The 15,513-nt window shown below is 51.6% G+C and overlaps 2 protein-coding genes across 3 annotated transcripts; both read left to right on the forward strand.

The window, feature by feature from the left end:
• The first annotated feature begins 4 nt into the window (after positions 1–4).
• On the forward strand, positions 5–13,175 carry PV07_10626 (uncharacterized protein). Its single transcript, XM_016397974.1, has 3 exons — positions 5–547; positions 622–12,596; positions 12,655–13,175. Exons 1-3 carry the CDS (start codon positions 500–502, stop codon positions 12,794–12,796), a joined length of 12,165 nt encoding a protein of 4,054 aa, XP_016245165.1. The 5' UTR covers positions 5–499; the 3' UTR covers positions 12,797–13,175.
• Positions 13,176–13,507: 332 nt separating this feature from the next.
• Positions 13,508–15,372, forward strand: PV07_10627. Of its 2 annotated transcripts, XM_016397975.1 has the most exons (5): positions 13,508–13,590; positions 13,951–14,025; positions 14,139–14,221; positions 14,281–14,509; positions 14,558–15,372. In XM_016397975.1, the coding sequence occupies exons 1-5, from the start codon at positions 13,588–13,590 to the stop codon at positions 14,954–14,956; spliced, it is 789 nt and encodes a 262-aa protein (XP_016245166.1). In that variant the 5' UTR covers positions 13,508–13,587; the 3' UTR covers positions 14,957–15,372. The 2 variants fall into 2 exon arrangements, with proteins under 2 accessions (XP_016245166.1, XP_016245167.1); XM_016397976.1 differs by having other exon boundaries at positions 13,508–14,025.
• The last annotated feature ends 141 nt before the right edge of the window (positions 15,373–15,513 follow it).

Genomic DNA, 15,513 nt, shown 5'->3' on the forward strand with positions numbered 1-15,513 from the left:
ACCCAGCAGGCAGTGAAGTGCAGCACAAAAGAATCGACGCCACACGAGAGACAAGTTTCAGTTTCTTCATCGCTCCATCACCTCCAGTTGAGGCCTGCTTTACTAGCAAAGCTCATTCTTCTGTTGCCATCTGTTGCAGCCTCACTTCCTGTACACTACTTTTACCTACTAATTCCGTCCCTGATTTCATCCTCAGACAGAATACGGAGCTGCGTCTGGGCGCAGGTGATCGCGGCCGCATAATTCGCAACGCCCTGTCTTCCCTTCAAAACTTCAAGCACTCTTTCGCTCCAAAACTCCCCTGCCGATTCAAATCGTCTATCTCATTCAGCGGAATCCCACGAATCCAATCTTCCTGTCCACATTGCTCTGCCAGCATATCCTGCCCGCCTCATTTTGTGACCCTGGTCTATCATCTAGTTACTGCTTCTGGGAAGGCTGAACACAATTTCACTCCTCTAATGCAGCCTATGGTGCCTATCTACGGGGCCTAGTGAAGATGGGGAAGGTTACGAGGAAGCCGCAGGAAAAGCACAAGGCGTCGTTGGTGAGTTTTGTTTCTGCTGCCTCATCCGTTTGGCGTTTGGCGTTTGGCGGACAAGGCTAACGTGACTGCGACAGTCTCCGGCGGTATCAGATCTGGTCAAGCAAGTTTCCACCGTCCCTTTGGCTGACCTTCCAGCTGTCTTCGCCGGCTGGTCACCGAGATGGCCCTATCCTCGTGGTGATCTCAACAACTGGATCGAGCCTCTCGACCGATTTGACAGCGTCCTCCAGTCCTTCAACTCAAGATATGGCCTGGACAAAGGTCCCCAGAAAATACCCTTCGGCTCGTCACTGCTACTTGAGGGGAGCCCTGGGATCGATGAACAGGGATTGAAAGAGCGTGGATTTGGCCCAGAGGGTGACAGAGAACTGGTCGAGGCTATCTTGGGCTTTTCAAAGCTTCTGGTTGAAAAATGTGCGAACCGAGCCATCTACAGCAGCACAGACCGCCTGAATGATCTGTTGCATACGACTTCACTCTCGCTACTGCACCACACTCTCCAAATCACTTTCTCCCTGGCACAACAGTACAGAGGTATTCGAACCTCTCCTGGCCTGAAATTTTACGATTTCGACTTTGAGCGTATCAAGAGGCTAGCTGCGCCTTTTGGACCAGTCCCTGCAAGCGTCAAGCGTGGGCCACCTTCTCCAGTCAAATCCAAATCCAAAGAGAAACTTCAGCATGGCGGCGGCAAGCCGAGACGCGGGTCGACAACATTCAATCCAAATGACTTCCGGGCTCTTTGTAAGGAAACCCCACAGCATGGTGACCGCGGGAAATCCTCATCAGCTGGACTTGATCGAGATTCTCCTTCGTGGGCTCATAACGTCAGAGTCTGGTGGGAAACCTCGACGTCCGAACCTGAGCCTGTCTCTGTTGATGCATCGCAATCATCAGAGCCTCCGCCCACGCCTACACGCATCCGCCCATCTACCACAGGACCCGATACGACGAATGCCAATGCCTCATCCAATGAGATTGACAGCAGTAGAGTTGTCCACCGACCAGCTGAACCAGAGAGCAGTTTGAAGTTCCTTGAATTTTCTGCCGCCGATCTGCTAGCCACTACTATTGAGACGATCTTACACGACCACCTATCTGATGATATGCCCTACAAGGTTCGATACGAGCTGCTGCACCAGCTCCGTGTCGCCTATGCCTTGATGACCTCATCGAAGACTCGGAAGGAGCTATTAGCGGTGCGACTCTTAGCCGTGGCCAGTTTGGCTCATGTCATTAAGGAACCAGACTTCACGCAGAAACTGTTCTCGGTAGAGAAGCCTCAGGAGTTCATCCAACAAGTTCTTGCCCTGCTTCATGACACAAAGAAAGGGCACTCTGGTGTCTCCATCTATCTGCAAACTCTGGCAATGGAGACGATGTCTTTCCTGACACTCTCCAAACCTTTTGCTTCCGAGATCCACGCAGCATTGGGTGCAGGATCAAGCCAAGGCCTCCTTTCTCAGCTGATCCAGAAAGGCCTGAACGACATTGCTAAAGAGCATGACAGTACTGATAACGTGGCTGGTGATGATTGGAGAGCTGCCATCTTTTCACTGCCGAGGACGCTCATCGAGGTCGCTGGACACCACGGACGCTCCAGCGAGGCTGTTATAGCTTCGAGTTTTATCACCTCGTACCTGTCTGGTTTCGGAGTCACAACCTCAAAGGCCATGAGAGCGCACCTGTCGATGCTAGACTTCATCAAAACTTTCTTCCATCACTTCAAGGATGGCCTGGCAACTTTGTTGAGTAATAATGCTTTCGAGGCCATTTGCAATCTCTTGAGCACCCTTGTGATAAGCGCTTGGGATCTTCGGAATGCTGGCGAAGGGATACTGGCACAGCACAAGACGCGCGCCATAGATTACGAAATCCCCTACATGCACCAGCAAATAATTCGATCCATCATTGATATGATCAATGACATCAGCGGTCATCAAGGTCAGCAGGCTGATAGAGTCTTGAGAAGTCTGGTCGATTCTCAAGCTTTGCTCCGTGCCTTTCGACTCATTGTCGACCACCTCCCCGCATTCGGTGCACATACATGGAGCGAAGTCATCAAGGCGATCTGTGGATTTCTCCACAACGAGCCAACAAGCTATACAGTGATATCCGAAGCTGGGATCATTCAGAGCATACTCAATACGGTCAACCCGTCACCCAATCCCTCAGAAGCTCCGGCGAATCAGAAGCGGTCGAAGTCGATATCCTCAGTTCCTGAAAATCGACCGCAAGGAATTCCACCTGTTTTTGATGCAATTGCCAACGTATCCCAGGCCTTCGGCGCTATTTGTCTGACGAGTGCTGGCTTCGACCTATTCAAATCCTCTGGTGCTTTGGAGAAGTTCTTCGAAATCTTCGAGTCACCAGCACATGTCAAGGTGCTCAACGATGGAAACATGCTGGCAATGCTCGGTTCGACGTTCGACGAGCTCGTCAGACATCACCCAAACTTGCGTACTTCCGTTTTGAGCGCAGTGATGATTATGCTTGGTCGCGTGCGACACATAGGCAGGTCACTCTCCGTCAACTTCGGTGCAGGAGCAAAACTGTGGCTTGGTACAGAGGATGAGCTTGTCCCCTGCGGTGGACGAGAGGCTCTTTCGTTGGAGATTCTGCCGCCTGTCTCAACTAATGTTGACGAACCCGTCCCTCCCAGAAAGATCGACCTTCCGAATGGTGACAAATTGATTCTAGAGAATGAGGTCCTTCCCCCGAGCACCGTTAACGCAACACCAAGCGATCAAGATGGCAATGGGCTGAAAGCCAGTGATTACGCAAGACCTGCGATCGCGTTCTTGCTGAATTTTTTCGAGCACCAGGCTCATTGCACCAGCTTCCTGGAGCAGGGTGGGTGTGACCTTGTCTTGGACTTCATTACATTACCCAGCCTACCGGTTACAAGTCAACCTTTTGACCGAAACGGAAGTATGTTTCAGGAGCTGGCCGCGGCTGTTCACATGATGGCGGAGACCAAACCGCACGTTGTCCTCCCAGCTCTTGTTGACCGCGCGCGTTTTGCGTGTTCCGAGCTGAAGCACTTCAGCCAGTGTCAGCCCAAGGACTGGTCCTGCTATTTTGGCCCTCTGGTCAAAGCTGTGCCAGGCACCGGTGGCACAGGCAAGGGTCCTGCTTCCCAGCTGTCTGAGGTGGAGGCAAATGGGACGCGCATAGTCAGAAGCATGATGGCCGTCTTTTGTCTGGCTCAGGTGTTAAGCGAGATTTTCAACATTCCGATCTACAGTCAGAGACACATGCAGAATTTCCTCTTCGGGCTAGTGAACTTGGAGGACGTTTTCGCCGACATTGCTGAAATGATGGGTGCTATATCAGCAGCCTGTTGTCGCGAAGATGTCGCGCTTCAGCGCTCGATCCCCGAATCCTGGATCTCGGCAACACGCCCAGAACACTTCTCAACTGGTGATGATGAAGTTGACAAGCTTCTGAGTGTCCGCGACATCGCCTCTCGCCATAATGGCCAGCTGACACCTGAAAATGGAGAAGGTAGAGCAGCCCCCGGGGGCGACATTGCCGCACTGAGTAAGGACAAGAAGACGCCATTTTTCAAGAATGTCCAAACTCTTCGCTTTCTGTTGATTGAGACTCCTGCTGCCATCACAGACTTTCTGTGTCGACTTGGCCGCAACATTGCTGCCCGGCGTCGCCCAGATACCTTCGCCAAACAGAAGACCTCCTTCGTGGCAAATGCACTCGCGTCAGCGTATTTGACACAACTTCAACCATACTTCCTGAATCCGAGGACAACGCAGAACGGTGACGCCGATGATACGGAACCCCGCTTCACTTACCTTGTGATTGCTCTAGACAATGTACGGCGGAGCTTTTACGACGATAGTAGTTCCGGGGCGGGACCCGTCGCAACACATCCAGCCCGTCAAGGATTTGTTGTCGAGGCATTCCGGAAAGCTGGGGGTGTCAAAACTCTGACGGAGATCGGCACGGAATTCTTCGACAAATTGAAGTCTTGCAAAGTCGAGCATGCTATCTTTTCGGCAAACACAGGTCTCAAAATCTGTCTCGATATCCTGGAGGAATTTACCGATTCAAAGTGCATTATTGAGTCGGCGCAGTCGAACAACATGAAGACCGTAGACCCTATGAGACAATGCTACTTCGTTCCGGCTCAGATTTTACTCAACCTGCGGATGGAAGCACTCCCGTTGACGCGTTTGATCTGGGCGAGTGAGTACGCGGACCAAGCTTCCAAAGACGTTGTGCAGAAGCTGGTCTCGATCTTGAAGCACGTATTTACCGGTGACAATGAGATGGAAGCAGTGCAGTCCGATAGTGGACACCCTACCGTGGCACCGTTTTTAGCGAGGAAGCTGGAGTTCGACTCTTCGAAGGTTAACGCTCTGAAAGAGAAAGGCTACAACGAAGAACTCGTGCGTGAGGCTTTGTACCGGTCGAATTCACAAGCGCCAAACAATTCCACGCCAGCAGAAGAGTACTGCCGAGCACTTCTAGCAAACCCTCGCCGGAGACGACTACCTGTTCCTGAGAGAGATAATGATCATACAACCGCTCTCGGAAACATGCCCGATGTGGTGACTCCGCCAACAAACTCGCATTCATCTTCTGGCTGGAACTCGCTAGGGTCAGTGCATACTCTACTTCCAAATGTGCATCAGGCTACGGAAGACAACGAGATGGAAGACGTCACTGCTTCTAACCAAGCTAGTACCACGTCCAGATCTGCGGATCATGCTACCACGAGTGTTTCTTCTGCAATGGATATCAGCAATCTCCTCAACAGCGACAGTGAACCTGAACGCGAGGCACCCCAGTCTTCCGAAGTGGATCTGCCACGGTTCTACTCCGTTCAATCAATCAACGCACAGCGAGCACTCGTTAGAGAGGACCTGGCTGAGCGGTGCAACAACATTCTCGATAACCACCCAAATTTGACTTTCGAGCTGTCTGATTTAATCATTAGTGCAACAAAGAAATTGGGCGAAGATCAGGCTAATGAATTTTGGAGAACTACGTTGGATCTTCTCACCAGTTCATTATTGTCGATGCAAGGCGAGGATGACATCAACGAATCCCGTGGAAAGAAGATCGCCGCCGCAGCACACCTGGTCGCTCTCCTTATCCAGGACGGGGAAGTGTTCAAAGAGACACTCGGCATATTCCAAGAGTCATTCGAAGGCATTCTTTCATTCTTACAACTTCCAGCTGCAGACGGTCGGACCGATGAAGGCTCCTTTCCCTGGGTCGCGCCCATCTTGTTGATCATTGAGAAGATGCTATCCAAGGACTGTGAGCCAGCAGAAGTCAAATGGGATCCACCCACGGACATTGATTCTGTCACATCGGCTGTGCTAACCACGGTTTCCGTGTTCGAGATGGAGGATAAACTGAAACTTTTCGAAGCACTTGTCAACCTTCTTCCACGTGTAGGAAAGGACAAAGGTATGGCCTTGGCCATCACCAGAGTTCTAGTCGCTCTCACCCGAACTCGAGAAATCGCCAGCAGATTAGCCGAGAAACGAAACCTACAGAGACTCTTCCTCATGGTCAAGCAGCTTACCAATGGGGTGGGGCATCGATTGCAAAGCTGTTTTATGCTTATTTTGCGACACATTGTCGAGGACGACGCAACCCTGAAACAAATCATGCGTAGTGAGATCAAGCTCCTGTTCACCTCTCGCAACACGGCGCGACAACCAGACACCAATACTTACATTCGAGAACTGTACCACCTTGTTCTACGCTCGCCCTCTATCTTTGTCGAAACGACAAATGAGATTGTCAAATTATCTTCATGGCAACCACATGCTGGAGGTGTTGCCGCTCTGGCGCTGAAGCAGAACGAGGAACCTAAGCCAATCGATCAAGGTGAAGAGGGCGTCCAAACCCAAACATCCGAAGAAAGCAGGACCGATGCCACGCAACCAACAGCCAGCGTTGAGACCCCTCAAGATCACGTCGAAGAGAGTAACAAAGGCAAGGCGCCCGAATTGAAACCTCCAGTTGTCGAACATCCGGATGGAGTTATCCACTTCATCCTGTCGGAGTTGTTGAATTACAAGGACGTCGAAGACAAGGAATCTCCGGCCGAGCCGTCGGGAACGTCGACTGTAAACGGGACATCAAATCCAAATCAACAAACTGCTACTGCAGGTTCATCGGAGAGGCCTGTCATTGACGGTGCCCAGCCGAAATCAGAGAAAGCGAAGTTCAAACCAGAGGAGCACCCAATCTTTTCCTACCGGTGCTTCTTGATGTACAACCTGACCGAACTTCTTCACTCTTATAACCGCACGAAGATTGAATTTATCAATTTCTCTCGCAAGGCTGATCCAATGGCAGTCACTCCATCGAAGCCACGTTCTGGAATCCTCAACTACTTCCTCAATGGACTGATTCCGTCTTGTTATGTTGACAAGGAAGATTCTCTACAATTCAAGAAGAAACTGCTCACAAGTGATTGGGCTATCCGGGTCATTGTCGCCCTATGTTCCAAAACAGGGGAAGCGGGCATGACTGTTTCAGCTCAGAGATATTCGACGCAGCCGCAAGTCGAGGACGTGGATGATGAACCAGACCTGACATTTGTGCGCCGCTTTGTCCTTGAGCACGCGATCAAAGCGTACAAAGATGCGATTTCCTCCAATGAATCCCTTCAGATGAAGTATAGTCGACTGTTGTGTCTCTCTGACATGTTCAATCGTCTCTTGACCAAGCCCGTCGTCCCTGAAGGGTCCGCTGGCTCCCAAAATACTTCTTACAAGGTCCTTTCACGGATGATGTTTGAGAAGAACCTAATCTCAGTCTTGACCAGCTCGCTTACGGAGATTGATCTTGCATACCCTGGCTCCAAGAGAGTGATCAAGTTCATCCTACGCCCATTACAGGAACTCACCACATTGGCAATCCAACTCAGCGTCACGTCGCCTGACCTGCTGAATTCCGTGGTTGGGAACATGTCTGAAGACGTGATTTCATCTGCCTCTTCAGTCTCGGACATCGATGAAGAGCGGGAAGAAACCCCTGATCTTTTCCGAAATTCCGCGCTCGGCTTACTTGATCCTAACCGGGATCCTGGATCTGATTCCGCGACCGATGAAGAAGATGAAGACGAAGGGATGTATGATGACGCCTATGAGGATGAAATGGAGTACGACGACGGCATTGTTGTCGCAGGCGGAAACGATGACGAGGCTGTCAGCGATGAAGAAGGCGAAATGGGGCCAGACGGTGAAATAGAGGGTCTTCCAGGCGATGTACCGATGGACATCGAATTCGTAGTCAATGATCCTCACATGGATGTCGACTCGGATGAAGATGAGGACGACGACGACGACGACGACGACGACGAGGACGACTCGGATGAAGACGAGGACGACGAAGACGAAGAGGGTGAAGACTTTGAGATTGGTGAAGACGTGGACGCGGGTGAAATCAACGGGGACGAGGAAAATCACAGCCTCAATGAAGGACCAGAAGACGATGGAGATTGGGAAGACGAAGACGACGACGGTGATGACACAGAAAGTGCCGAGGGACGACTTCCTATCTCCGCGTTCGACCAGGATTTCACCTTCTCTGCGGACCTGATGCCTATTCCGGTTGAACAGGACCGTGACAACGGCAACCCCCCTTCAGCAGGCGTACTCAGCAACCTTCTTCGGGTTCTGGGTGACCACGACCTCGATGGCCCGATGGGAGGAATGACAGAAGAAGGGTTACCAGTCCTTCGTCCCACGGCGGCCATGCGTCGTTCTCGTCCTACAATAGCTCCAGGTGTAGTCCCCCCTCCAGAAATGACCTTTCCAGAAGAGGACGAAGAGGAGGACGAGGATGACGATGAGGACGATGATGAGGACGGAGACGACATGGATGAGAACGACGGAATGGAGTATGGTGACTTTGACCGCTTGCTAGCTGGTGGCGCCCGCGATATCATCGAGCACAATCACTTGAGATGGGAACATCCGCCCCTCATGCGACGTCATCGCCCACTTGGTGGCTCAGTCTGGAATACCCTGACTAGGCGGATGGACGTTCGTGACGACCTCAACCCATCTGGCCGCTCAGGTCGCATATCCGGTCATGTAAGGTCTGGCGATGATGGCACAAACCCTCTATTACGAAGACCTCAGCCGGAGGCTCGGCAGAGAACAGAGCACATTGGGACCAGCATTCTGCTTCCGCATGGGCTTGAGATGCTTCCAGGAATTCCTGGTTTCCAACCTCTTCAAGCCACTATCAACACAGTCGACAACCGCGGAATGGGCGGCGGGCATGGAGCTGTGCTTGACGCTATTTTCTCGGCTCTTCAGCGTGGCGAGATTAGTGAAGGCGAACAATTCCGCCTTCGCATTCCGGTTCTTACAGACTTTCGCGACCCCTGGCGATCATCAGGGTGGGATCCGCGCCATCATCGTCATGTTTCCCGAGAAGACTCGCAGCGCGGTAACAATTTTGTTCCCTCGCCGACTATGTCGCGTTGGCAAGAAGAAGTACGACTTCTCTACGGCACTACCTATGTGGAGAAGATCCAGCGTGTCCAAATTTGGCTCATGTCGGTCATGGTTCCATTTGCTCAGCAAGAGGAGAAAGAACGCAAACTTAAGCGAGAACAGGAACAGCAGGCGGAACGTGAAGAAATGGAAAGATTGAAAGTGGAAGCAGAGCGTCGCAAGAAAGAAGCCGAGGAGCGTGAAGAAGAGCGTCTCCGGGTCGAGGCTGAAGCTGCAGCAGCCGCCGAAGCCGAGGCCCAAGAAGAGGATGATGAGCATGAAGATGGTAACACAGTTCCTATGGAGGATGTACAAGATACAGATGTAGGGCTTGCGCAGGAGATCACCGAAAACGAAGCTTCGGCTTCGACGTCTGACGCGCAGCCTCGCGTTTTCACTACCATCAGAGGCCGGCAAATCGACATTACGGGACTGGCGATCGACATCGAGTATTTAGAAGCCCTGCCGGAGGAACTCCGCGAGGAGGTCATCATGCAGCAGTATGCTACTCGGCGTGAAGAAGCTCGTCAAGAAGGGACCAATACGTCTGGCATTGATCCAGATTTCCTCAATGCTCTCCCGGAAGAGATCCGAGAAGAGATACGGCAACAAGAAGCTCACGCACAACGTCGACGAGAACGTGAAGAAGCTCGCAGACAGGCTGCGGCCAATGGAGGACATGCGCAAGCGGAAGAGATGGACAACGATAACTTCTTGGCTACTCTCGACCCAGCGTTCCGTCGTGTCATATTAGCAGAACAACCACCGGAGGTCTTGCGCCAGCTTGATCCCCGGCACGCTGCAGAAGGTCGAGCACATGCCAGACGTCTATATCAGTATGTCAGAACTGATGCGGATGCTCGTGAGGACCGTTCGGGCGAAGACGCGGGTCAACGCGACGGCAAGCGCCAGATTATCCAAATGGTCGAGAAATCCGGGGTCGCGACATTGTTGCGCCTGATGTTTTTGCCTCAACAAGGTTCACTCCGCACGAACTTGTGGCACATCCTGCGTAATATCTGTGGAAACCGACAAACGCGATCAGAAGTCGTCAATCTTCTGCTGCTTATTCTTAAAGATCTTATTCTCAAAGAGGGCTCAACAGATGTGACGGCTGTTGAACGCAGTCTTGCCAACCTATCCTTGAAAGCGAAGGCAACTGTCGGGCAGAAGACACCTCAACCACTCAAACGTACGCTTTCGATGCAACCTGCTGGTGGTATTAGCGAAGAGGTTACTCCTCTTGTTGTTGTACAGCAGTGTCTTTCTGCCCTGAGGCAACTTTGCCAGAGCAACTATCACACCCGAACCATCTTCATCCGAGAAAGTGACGCCAGTCTAGCCTCGAAGAAAGGTAAGGGAAAGGCCAAGGAAGTGAAGGCAGTAAGATATCCCATCAACGACTTAATCGGCCTCCTCGACCGGAAGTTGATTGTGGAGAGTTCATCCTGTCTTCAATCACTTGCTGAACTCTTGTCTGCGGTCACTCAGCCTTTACCGAACCTATTGAAGAAGGACAAGGAGAAAGCTACCGACGAAGAGAAGCCGACCGAACCTGACGGGGCAAGTACAGAAGAAGGCGTTTCTGCGGGAGCACCTACTGAAGCAGTCCAACCAGCTCAACCAGACGCGGATGTAGAGATTCAAGACGCCCCAGCACCTGCTGCTTCGAGCGAAGAGAATGAAGCTTCTGCAAGTGCGGCTCACCAGTCTGAGACGGCGGAGAATGGCGAGAATGACATCGCCGACACTAGCAATGACGACTTGACTACCGAGGGGGCCAGGGCCAAGAAGGCATTTGAGCCACCTGAGATTTCGCACCACAACTTACAACTCGTTGTGAGCATCTTTGTTGCTCCCGAATGTAATAGCGACACTTTCCACTCTACCTTGGAGACGCTGTCCAGTCTGTCATGCGTTCCTGGCACCTCAACCGTTTTCAGCAAGGAGTTGATTCATTACGTCAAAGAACTTTCGGAATCCATCTGCAAAGACCTTGAGGACTTGATTCCTCAGCTCAAAGAAGCACAGTCAATTACAGATCTCCATGTGCTGTCGTCGATAAGATTTTCGCATGGGGGTTCCGATCAGGTCAAGCTCTTGCGAGTTCTCCAGGCATTGGACTATCTATCTGCGCCTAAGGCCGAGAATGAGGAACCCGAGGGAAATGCCGTGGCAAAGAGCATCCTTACGTCTTCGTACGAAAGCCTTGCACTTCGACCGTTGTGGAGCAAACTGAGTGAGTGTTTGACAACTGTCCGCGAAAAGGACAACATTACCAGCTTTGCCACGATATTACTTCCGCTTATCGAGTCCTTGATGGTGGTCTGCAAGAACACCTCTCTGAAAGACTCGGTTTTGGCCCGTCAAATCAGAGAACAAGTGCCTGGAAGTCCTGCGCCAGAAGCTATGGATGATCTTCAAGAACTATTTTTCAACTTCACCACTGAACACCGGAAGATCCTCAATGATATTATTCGCCAGTCTCCTAAGCTGATGCAAGGAAATGGAAGCTTCAGCCTCTTGGTGAAGAACCCCAAGGTGCTCGACTTCGACAACAAGCGAGCCTACTTTACCAAGCAGATTCACTCTAGATTGCACCAGCAACGTCACATTCAACCGCCTCTGCAGCTAAACGTCCGCCGCAGCCAAGTGTTCCTGGATTCTTACAAGGCCTTATATTTCAAATCCGCCGAGGAGATGAAATATGGCAAACTCAACATTCGTTTCAACGGCGAAGAAGGCGTTGATGCAGGTGGTGTCACCCGAGAGTGGTTCCAAGTTCTTGCTCGAGGAATGTTCAATCCAGATTGGGCTTTGTGGCAGCCTGTGGCAGCCGACCGCACCACGTTTCACCCTAACCCTCTCAGTTGGATCAATGGCGAACACCTTCTTTACTTCAAATTCATTGGTCGCATCATCGGAAAGGCCTTACACGAAGGACGAGTCCTTGATTGCCACTTCAGCCGGGCTGTTTATAAGCGTCTCCTCGGAAAGGAACCTAATTTGAAAGATCTTGAGTCCATGGATCTTGACTACTACAAGAGCTTGGTTTGGATTCTTGAAAACGACATCACCGACGTCATTACGGAGGACTTCTCTGTGGTTGAAGAGCAGTTCGGTGAGGAAAAGATCGTGGATCTGATTCCGAATGGGCGAAACATCCCGGTCACGGAGGAGAACAAGAGAGAATACGTCAATGCGCAGGTCCGCTATCGCCTCACAACATCGGTGAAAGACCAGCTCGAGAATTTCGTCAAGGGTTTCCACGACATCATCCCGGCAGAACTCATCGCGATCTTCGATGAACAAGAGCTCGAATTGCTCATCTCTGGACTGCCAGAGATTGATGTGGACGATTGGAGAGCCCATACCGAATATCACAACTACAATGCCAACAGTCCCCAAGTGACCTGGTTCTGGCGCATTGTCCGTGGTATGAGCAATGAAGAACGCGCGAAATTGTTGCAATTCGTCACTGGCACCAGCAAAGTCCCTCTCAATGGCTTCAAGGATCTCGAAGGGATGCAAGGAAATACTTTGTTCAGTATCCACAAGTAAGTTTGTCAAATACAGGTTTGAGCTTTTGCACAGATATTAACAAGATTGCCACAGGGATCCAAGTCAATCTCGTCTGCCAACGAGCCATACATGTTTCAATCAGCTTGACTTGCCTGCTTACGATGACTACGATACTCTCAAGAACAACTTGATGACAGCAATTAATCTCGGCGCTGATTATTTCGGTTTCGCATGATCGGTCGGACTCGCTCGGTGTGATAACGGGAAGGCCAAAACGTGCCTGGCATGGGTTGTAATGGTGAACAGGGTTGGGCAGTGATATGCGAGGCATTTCTCCGGTGATTTCCTTTTCTAAGAGTGACCCTTGATGTCTACAGAGCACCATCATAAGACGTTGTGGGGGTCCGGGCTGGTGCAAATATGCGCGCAAAATTGACAGAGTACTATGGCGACCACAATGGATGGATCAACATCGATTTCTACGGCGTGCCGGTGGTGATTTGGGCCTGAGCTGAGATGTGCAGATCTCAAGTTGCAGGTCGAGACCGTCACTGGACACCAAATGCATAGATAGATCACTATTAGCTTAGCTGATAAAAACATCATGCCATGACTGCTGCGTGCTCGATCGACTACTCCGTAGATTTCCCTGAGATGGCGCCAGATATGAATAGCCTTCTCATTGTATCGCTGCCTGATGCTTCTATAGCGCAAAACCAAAGATTGCCTATCGTTTCTTCTGCTCCATGCGAGATATGCAACGGTTCCGGCACGATCTATTCTCCAGGCCGTTTCTCGCATCATCGTCCCGAGCTTGGTTGTTGCGAGGCTGGCCAATCGTCTTCTGCTAGGCCTAGCGCCTCTGCCAAGAAGCGACTTTTCCTCTTTTGGCCAGCCCACACTGCGAACTTCCACATTTTCGAGTTACAGATTGATTTGAGACATTGCGAGACCTCCGCTCCTCCCTCAAACCACTTTTTTCCTTATACTTGTTACAAGTCAAACTTCCCTTCCTCAACCGACAAAATGGTAAGCTGAACCGTCGTCTCTGTCTTCCTTCGCCATACTACAATCTGCGCATCGATGGCCGCCCTCAGCGGATGGGGTGAAACCCGATGCGTAGCAATATTTTCCGCCAGAATTTGCCTGGGGACATCATGAGCGTGAGGAAGGATTCCACAGCCTGACCTCTTTACTGAGGGCTCAGTCAATGAATCATCCCGCTCACTTTGTCGCCTTGCTTGATTCTCGGTGATGACTCCGGCTGGAGAAGGAGAATCTCAGAATGCAGCTTGCCACTGCTCTGGGCGTCCCTTCTCCTTAGAGTTCAAAGAAAACTTTTGTGTCAGTGGGAGGATGTTTACTGACGTTTTCTTTGCTCAATGACAGCCACCAAAGGGGAAGAAACCCGCGCCCGCGCCTTTTCCGCAAGGAAAGGCTGGTGCTACCAAGAAGGCTGCCAAGGTACGTCCCTGCTCTCTGTATTTTCTGCGAACCCTTCATTCTCTGCGAAATCAGTGGATGAGCTCTTTGGTAAGGGTGGGCTGAGCTAACTTGCTGACTCGCGGCGGTTTTAGAACCCTCTCCTCGAGAAGCGCCCTCGGAACTTTGGCATCGGTCAAGATGTCCAGCCCAAACGAAACCTGTCTCGCATGGTCAAGTACGAACCCGCCCATTGATATCTCTACAGCCGGAACAGGTGGTCTGACACTTGGATAGATGGCCAGAGTACATCCGCCTGCAGCGGCAAAAGAAGATTTTGAACATGCGCCTCAAGGTCCCTCCTGCGATCGCTCAGTTCCAGCACACTCTCGATCGAAACACCGCGGCGCAATGCTTCAAGTTGTTGAACAAGTACCGCCCTGAGACCAAGGCACAGAAGAAAGAGAGACTCCACCAGGAGGCGACTGCTGTGCAAGAGGGGAAGAAGAAGGAGGATGTGAGCAAGGTGAGCATCTTGGACTCCGAAATTATCTGGATACTCATGCCACAATAGAAACCCTACACGGTCAAATACGGTCTCAACCACGTCGTCGGCCTCATCGAAGCCAAGAAGGCATCCCTCGTTCTGATCCCTAACGACGTCGACCCCATCGAACTCGTCGTCTTCCTCCCTGCTCTCTGCCGGAAGATGGGTGTCCCTTATGCCATCATCAAGGGAAAAGCCCGTCTTGGCACCGTGGTTCACAAGAAGACCGCTGCCGTGCTTGCTCTGACGGAAGTCAAGGGCGAGGACAAGTCGGAGTTGTCCAAATTGGTCAACGCCATCAATGAGGGCTACACCAACAAGTACGAGGAGCATAGGAGACACTGGGGTGGTGGGATCATGGGTGTCAAGGCCGTCGCCAGGATGGATAAGAAGAGGAAGGCCATCGAGAGTGCCATCAAGATCTAAGCCACCCGCTCCCCTTTCGCCCCTCCTGTTCTTCCGGGACCTCCTGGGAGAAAGAACCCAAGGTGCAACTTCTGAGACAAATGGCTTTCGATTTGCTCATGTCGTGTCATGGGATGCGTGCTGAATGTTGAGGAGGAGAACGGTCATTGAACGTTGGCCGGGTACCTGTCGACGAAGAGAGAGATTGACGCCCGGGACCGAAGCTATGGTCCGCTAAACAAACTGTTGCCTTGCGGTTGTCATTGCCGGACTGATGGAAGGAGCCGGGGTCAAAGGCAGCGGCCATCGAACTCCCCCGGGTCTGCGCGCAAGCAAGCACTTACATACCCATCTCGTTGTGTGTGAGCTACGTGTCCCGGGCCTTCGTGGTCGTGATGATGGTTCGCGTCAAGGTCAAGGTCAAGGTCAAGGTCAAGGCTACCGGCACAAAAGCGGCTCTTTTGAGACGAAGTAAAAATAAAATTGATCCATGCCAACAACACTATGTTACCTCCAACCACGGCAAGCCTTTCTTTCGTGCCTCGTGCAACTCCCTTCGAACGTCGCGATTCTCTGGT

This window comes from Cladophialophora immunda (assembly GCF_000835495.1).
Source record: "Cladophialophora immunda strain CBS 83496 unplaced genomic scaffold supercont1.6, whole genome shotgun sequence".
NCBI classification, from domain to species: Eukaryota; Fungi; Ascomycota; class Eurotiomycetes; order Chaetothyriales; family Herpotrichiellaceae; genus Cladophialophora; species Cladophialophora immunda.